The 7,132-nt window shown below is 45.7% G+C and overlaps 1 protein-coding gene across 2 annotated transcripts in view; it reads left to right on the top strand.

Moving 5' to 3' along the window:
- The window catches only part of ARHGEF12 (Rho guanine nucleotide exchange factor 12), a 53,871-nt gene that overhangs the window by 27,539 nt on the left and 19,200 nt on the right, over positions 1-7,132 (top strand). For both annotated transcript variants that reach the window (XM_019510081.1, XM_019510072.1), the window contains 10 exons: positions 333-470; positions 1,175-1,207; positions 1,777-1,891; positions 2,820-2,925; positions 3,287-3,499; positions 3,963-4,095; positions 4,410-4,445; positions 5,063-5,217; positions 5,819-5,965; positions 6,818-6,903. In XM_019510081.1, the coding sequence (XP_019365626.1) occupies positions 333-470; positions 1,175-1,207; positions 1,777-1,891; positions 2,820-2,925; positions 3,287-3,499; positions 3,963-4,095; positions 4,410-4,445; positions 5,063-5,217; positions 5,819-5,965; positions 6,818-6,903 (1,162 nt within the window). The remainder of the gene's footprint in view (positions 1-332; positions 471-1,174; positions 1,208-1,776; positions 1,892-2,819; positions 2,926-3,286; positions 3,500-3,962; positions 4,096-4,409; positions 4,446-5,062; positions 5,218-5,818; positions 5,966-6,817; positions 6,904-7,132) is intronic.

Genomic DNA, 7,132 nt, shown 5'->3' with positions numbered 1-7,132 from the left:
TTCAGTTACCCCCCCCCCCCCCAGACAAAATTTTCCCATCTCCTTTGTGTATGCAGGATGATGCACTTGTAAAACCATGGCTACCTCATGTAAGTGCAGCAATAGGTGTGTTTGTATTGCTATATCTGTATGGCTTGTGAACTTTGTCACCCTGTGAAGTGGGATGAGTCTCTGGTTTTATTACTAGGACTTCTAAGGCCATGAAGTGTTTTGGTAGCCGGTCTGCAAATGGAACCCCAGGGACATGCCTTCTGAATGCCAGGAGATTAGCTGCTGCTTCTGCTTACCTCCAGGTGCTTTCTTTCATGAGGTTTTTTCCTGTCCTATTTCAGACAGAAGCGTAGCATGGGCCTGACCTTGGCAGAGGGCGAACTGACTAAGCTGGACGCGGAACGAGTCCGTGACCGGAGCGTGCTGGAGAAGGAGAGAGCATGTGCAGAGCAGATAATTGCCAAAATTGAAGAAGTTCTGTAAGTAGCAGGGATTGTTGTGGGGGAGGAGGTGGGGTGGTACAGACACTCACTTGAGTCTTGATAGGAGTAGAGGAAAGGAGTCAGAACTAGGAACAGCTCATTGTTATCACCTTTTCCCTCCTCCTTACTTGGCATCTGGTAAGCAGGTGGGTTGCCATCAATATGATGATGACCAGGAGAAAACCATCAGAGAGAAATATCCCCAGGTATTTTGCACTATGGATTGGGTTATACCTGGAGTACTCGCCTCGTGGCAAACCCAGAGCTTCTGGCGGTAATATTTGTAGTGTCAGATAGCTTGGGAATCCCTTTTGTTGACTTGTAGATGCTTGCAGTCTTGGAAGGGGGTTTTTAGGAAAGTGCTGGGTTTTTGGTTGTAGCTGTGCTGGACTAAGGACATAGACAGGCAAGGTTCTTTGAGTAGATGTGATCTCTTTTATTAGACCAACTGAGTAGTTGGAAAAAAATTCTTTGCATGCTTTTGGGTGCAATCACCCTTCTTCAGGCATAGGGAGTCTGTGCTGTTCTGAGACTCCAAGGAATGAGAGAAGCCTTTTTAGGAAAGTTGCACTCATTCTCCCCACTGATTTTTTTCACCAGCTGTTTGGTGGGATTCAGAGGGATATTGTACAGGTGGGTGGTGCTGGGGTGGATTGGTGTCACCTGTTCCTTTTCTGATTGGCGTCTTTCTTGTTTTTCAGGGTGTCATCTCAACCTTTGGAAGAGGACAAGAGGTAAGGAAACGGTTCTGTGCTGTTAGTGTGTGACGAAGCATCCCTTCTCCCCTGTGATAAAGGGTCAAAGTGCTCATGCTTGCAGTGGAGCCTGAGACTTCTTGTGAATGGGACAAGACGGCCCTCTGCTGGTTGTAGCACAAACCTCCTTTCTCAAGCGTGTGCTCCGAGAGCTCAGTCCCAGCGGAGCGCTGCTCCACCAGGACGGATTTTACTGCGGCTGACACTCAGCCACGTTGCAGTTTTAAATACATATTTAAGTTATTGCTGCCTCCAGAATTTCTGAGTCACTTTCTAAATTGCCTAAGTTTTCCCTGCTGACTCGCGCATGCTTTGGATCAAGGAGTCTGTTTTGCACTTGCAAGAAGGCGGATTTTGTGAGCGACTAAGGTCTTTCCCATCATCTGGAAAAGAACTGAGCGCGGAAATTGATGCCCTAATGCCTAAGGAGATTTTTGGTTAGAAAAGCAGTTGTTAACCTTCCTACTCTGTCTCCTTAGGAGGCTTTGACAGTTTAAGTTTTTTACCCAAATTTACTTTGCCTGCTTTTCCTTGCTTGTGTTCTGCAGCTCCACCATGCAGTACGTGATTCTCACCTACATGAAATACTTGGGGGTGAGAGTCAAAGAGCCCCGGAGTCTGGAGCAGAAGCGTGGACGTATTGGTTTCCTGCCAAAGATTAAGGTAAATCGTGGTATGGCCAGGGAGTTTTGTCCCCCATTTTCAAATGTGGGTGCCAACAGTGAGGCTCCTGAATCCATACTTGTGTGCCTAAATTGAAGTGACCACGACTTTCATTGGTGCTGTGTGTCTACAGTCGCCAGTGATTTGAAGCGGTACTGTGGTGACTCGGTGTCATCCAAGATCAAGTGTCAGTCCATATTCAGACACTTGTATGTGAAAAAGCTCCTGTCCTATTGGACTGTTTAATTTAATCAGTGTCTCCTCATACTTCCAGCCTTGTAAAATCTCCAGGTAAGGAAATAAATCCAAGAACCTACCTTGCGTCTTAGTAAGTCTTATTTTATCCAAATGAAATGTTGGGTCTCTACAGCCTATCCTCTCTTTAATAGTGATTAGCGCTTGATGCTTCAAAAAGAAGCCAAACCTTCCCTCTTCCTGCCATTGACGGAGCACCAGTTGTAGGTCTCAGTTCTTTCCCCGTAACTCCCTTCCGATCAGTCCAGCAAGTTTGAGGTGCCGCACCGGTCTTCTAGAGGCAGCATTTCAAGTCTGTCATCTTTAGTCACTTATTCCTTCTCAGCTCTTGGAGAGAGGGCTGGGGTGGTGTGGGCAGTAAGGCACACGGCTGACAGCCCAGAGGTTGCAAGTTTGAGGGCTGTCAGATTCCAACAGATCTTCAAATTCTGCTAAATACCTTGTGACAAGGACATGAAAAAGGAAAGAACCAAGTGGAGAGTGCAGATCCCTTTGGAAATATTAATCCTGTTGTGTGTAGTCCTGTACCGAGAGAGTTCGACACCCAGACAGAATAGGCCTTTCCTCTCTCAGACCTCAGTGAGGCTGAGAATCAGTGGATGCAGCATTTCAAGGAACTGAGTTTGGAGGAAGAGGGGACCCATTTTTTCTCTTTGTGGTGTATCTTCTGCAGCAAAGTATAAAGAAAGAGAAAGAAGGGGAGGAAAAGGTGAAGAGGAGAGGTTTCCCTAGCATCCTGGGACCGCCGAGAAGACCGAGTCGCCATGACAGTGGTGCAAGTATGTCAGATTGTGAAGCTCGTGCTTCCTCTACTAATAGTTGGTCCATCTGCCTGTTCACAGCTGTGTTGCATGTGTGTCGTGAAAAGCCAGCCAGACCTTGACATTTTCCTTAGGTGCCTTCCATGTACACAGTATCTTTGTGTATTGGCTAAAGACATCGCTGTTGCCCAGGAGCATGCATAGCCATTCAGTAACTAGAAGCCCACTAAGCTTGAGAGGGGTTTTTGGGGGGTTTTTTGTTTTTTAAGACAAGTGAATTAAATTATTCATTGAGATCTCCCCGAGGAGCTTTCCCCCTGCTGGGTTTCTGGAGACAGGTAAAACTGTTCAGCTGTCTAACTGGCTTTTATCTCTTCAGTTGGCAGAGCCATGGAAATGCAGAAGCAGCGCCATCCAAAGTACTTATCCACAGCCTCTTCTGTTAGCCCAGAGCCACCAGACTCTGGCAAAACACGCCAGAGTGGATCTTCCAGCGATGGCACAGATGTAGCATACCCAACTGCTAATCCTATGTCTCCCCTGACTTCGGGACCTTTTACCTCCCCAGAGGCAAGCAAAGATAGTGAGACAGGTAAAGAAAATGCTGGGAAAAGGGAATAGCAATGGTGTCATGGATGGGATGTACAAAGCTCAGTCCCAGGTCAAGGGATCGGTGGTACCATTGAGCAGTGAGGTCCTCTGCAATTAATCACACATTGTGGCTCTTGGTCTTCACTAGTCTGTGGTGACCTGTCACTGTTCTCAGCTCTGGAAACCTCACTGTGACGCAAAATTGGTTTCTGAATTGTTTTATTACTACAGCATTTGATCAGCTTTGCAGAAGAAACAGCCCTAACTTCAGTGCTCAAGTACTCAGTCCTATAGAAACAATAGGCTGCAGGGTTTCAAATATTTCTCTGTTTAGGGCTGCTTTCTGAGATCAGGAGTTCTTGATTTTTCTCCCCCTCAAAATAAGAGGAGACCTGGATGTCAGACTTGGCTGCACAAGTGCTGGTGTTGTGCAGCCCATGGAAACTGAGCCGTTCTTGTTTCAGGCCCCAAGCAGACTGGAGAAGTTCTACCATCTAGTGACTCTGTGGATGGCACCCCCCGCACACCTAATGCCACCTTTGATTTCCCTTCCCCACCCCTGGACCACTTGCAGGAAGAGGAGGGAGAACTTGAGAGGTAATTGGCACAGGTTATTTGGGGCTGGCAAGGCAGTTTATATAGTAGATCTGTAGATCTTCATTAGCAGCAGAGCTTGTTTTGGGATCTTAATGGAGGGAAGAGAGGATGGTGCCCTCTGACCTTCTACTTTCCTTCCATTGCATTTGCAGCAAGCATCTTGTATACCACAAAGATCCAAATGTAAAGTTGAAAGGGTGCAAATTAAGCTTGAAGATTTAATTCTGGAGCCTGTTATGTGTCTGAGCAGAGCAAAATCCCATTGCTCACATATGTTTCCATAATGGGGTTTTTTGTTTGTTTTATGTTTTTAGAACAGCTGAGTTGGGAACACCAAAACCTTTCCGCAAGTGAGTATAGTAATCAATTTGTGTGAACTGAAGAGTTTGTGTTGCTCTAGAGTAGGGCTCAGGGGTGTAAATGATTTGAGTGGGGATAGATTGCTAGGTACAGTGACCTAGGTAATTATCCTGTACTCAGATAACATGTTTATGAAATGCCACATTGGTGTCCAGATTGAATACGGCACATTCATTGTTTCAAAATGTTGATCCATGGGTGAAAAGCACTAGGTATAATTACCACTGCTTACAGTGTTGTTGGATTGGGAATCCTAGGCGCTGCTTGAGAGGTATCTTTATCTCAGGATCTGCAGATGGGAAAAGGAACAAACTTTTCCTGCTCCCTTCTGCTTCCACTGAGTTGTTGTTTGACCTTGGGCAAAGAAGTTCATCCCATCATTTACTATGTTGAAAAGTAGGGATGACAGTCCTGAGAGTTGGGGGAGGGAAGAAGGGGGTTCATGAGTATGAACACTAGGATTTGAGGTCTCTGTAGCTGGGTCAAGTTCCAGACTGAAGTGGGAACCCAAAAGTCTGAGGGTTTTGTCAGAGCATTTTACAACTGTTCTTTCCACTTCCCCTACCTGAGACTGGAGGTGTCTGACTAGTATTCTGTATCCTCGTAGGATGGAGAGCTTGGGCTATGGGGATGTCCAAAGTGAGGATGAACTGTATGATTTTGATACAGACACTGATCCTCCCAACTGGCAGCAGCTTGTGAGTCGAGAGTTGCTGCTGGGGCTGAAACCCTATGAAATCAAACGCCAAGAAGTGATTAATGGTGAGTTCAAATGCTTTTCTAGTTGGCTCTGCTTCTTGGAGCCCAGGAACCTGTAAGGTTCCTTAAACTTATGATTAGCACTTTCATCACCTTGACAGCTTGATTTAGGAACAAGCTGTCTTTTCCAGCCTGCAAACTCCTAGCATGTACAGGCTACTGACATACAGTTAATCCATGGTAGTAAGCAGTCGGCTGAGGGATGTGACGGGTTAGCTTACATCATGCTGGGAGAGTGGAGGGAGTGAAGGAGACCTACCTCCTGTGATGTCACACTCCGGGTCTTCCCTTTGATTCAGATCCTACAGGTCTGGCGAGCTCTGTGTGAGATGGAGCGAACTGTCTAGTTGGGATAAATTATAAGCTCCTGCACTCAGAGCATGGTTCCTCATGCTGAATCTGGGCTGGCAGGCACAGTTCTGATGGGGCAAGTGATTTCCACAGGTTCCAGCGTCTGGCTCCGCAACAAATTTCTACTTCTCAAATGTAATTCGTGAAGTCAGTCCTGGCAGATCCAGGCTTCCGGCTTTAGGCTGTTTGAATCTGCACTGTAGCACTGTGCAGAGGCAGTAATACTGATCCTGCCTTGCTCCTTTTCCTTCAGAGCTGTTTTACACAGAGCGAGCTCATGTCCGCACGCTGAAGGTTCTGCATCAGGTCTTCTACCAGCGCGTCTCCCGTGAAGGGATCCTCACTCCCTCGGATCTGCGGAAGATCTTTTCCAACCTGGAGGACATCCTTCTGCTCCACAGTAAGCACAGCCCCGCGTAGCTCACAATAGTAATACTGCCTGTGCAAAACTGAAATAGCCGTGGGCTGGTAGAAGTACTCGACGTACAGGTGGCCCTTAAACAGTGGATGTCTCTGCACAGTGCTTTGACAGGATAGGATTGCTCGGGGTGCATTCCCATATTAAATACCCACACTCTTTGTTCTTGGCTTATATGTAGAATGGCTCAGAAGTGTTTATTTCCAGGGTGCTGAATGCCTGCTCGTTTTCATCTGGTTCCTCAAGCTTGCCTTGTCTCTGCGTACATCCACTCTGTCATAGAGACAGTTTCTGTGAATGCCCTTAGGCACATGCTCAAAAACTAACCAGACAGATACTAATGAAGAGAATAATTTGTAGAAAGCTACATAAGGGAGCAGTAAGTCTTTGGCTACTGCTGAAAGGTCCAGTAATGGGTATAGTAGGGGTCTGCTAAGAGCCAAATCTTCATCCCTGCCCGTAACTAGTTGGCTGGGTGATTTAAGATTACAGATTGTAGGCCACTTGCTCTGTTGTTTCTGTTCCCCATGCATTAAACACATGAAGAATGAACCTTGCGTCACCTTTTGAAGTGGGTAAGTGATGTTGGAAAAGTTTGTGGAGGTCCCTAAAACAACAGGTAGCACATAAAAATACAAACGGTTATTGTTCATGGGGTTTTTTTGTTTGTTTTTTTTTATTGATCTGTGTTTGTAGTTGTATGACTTTCTTGCATAAAATAATTACAAATCCGGTCTCCCTTTGGAATAGTTTTCATTTTAAAACCAGCAGCAAAAGTGGTAAGCTAGAATGTTGTGTTATATTAATTATTACCATCTTTTTTTTTCTTTTTAGCTGGCTTGAACGATCAGATGAAAAGTGTCCGAAAAAGGAAGGAGACATCGGTTATTGATCAGATTGGAGAGGACTTACTAACTTGGGTAAATTGAATTTCTTCTTCTTATCCTGAAAGGTAAATATTCCTGAAAGCAAGAGTCCAGTGACATGGTAAATACAGCCACAGGGTGACCAGTGTAATTTGCATTTGCTACAACTTTTAATATCTGAAATCCATCATTTCTGTAGAGCTAACAAGGAGCTGGGGACATAGAACGGAGGGAGCCCAGCATGGAGTATTAGCAAGATGAATGTTTTATTCATTCAATTAAA

The sequence above is a fragment of the Gavialis gangeticus genome, unplaced genomic scaffold, assembly GCF_001723915.1.
Source record: "Gavialis gangeticus isolate Ggan-Ray unplaced genomic scaffold, GavGan_comp1, whole genome shotgun sequence".
In the NCBI taxonomy this organism is placed as follows: domain Eukaryota; kingdom Metazoa; phylum Chordata; order Crocodylia; family Gavialidae; genus Gavialis; species Gavialis gangeticus.
This window is presented reverse-complemented; position numbering and strand designations above follow the sequence as displayed.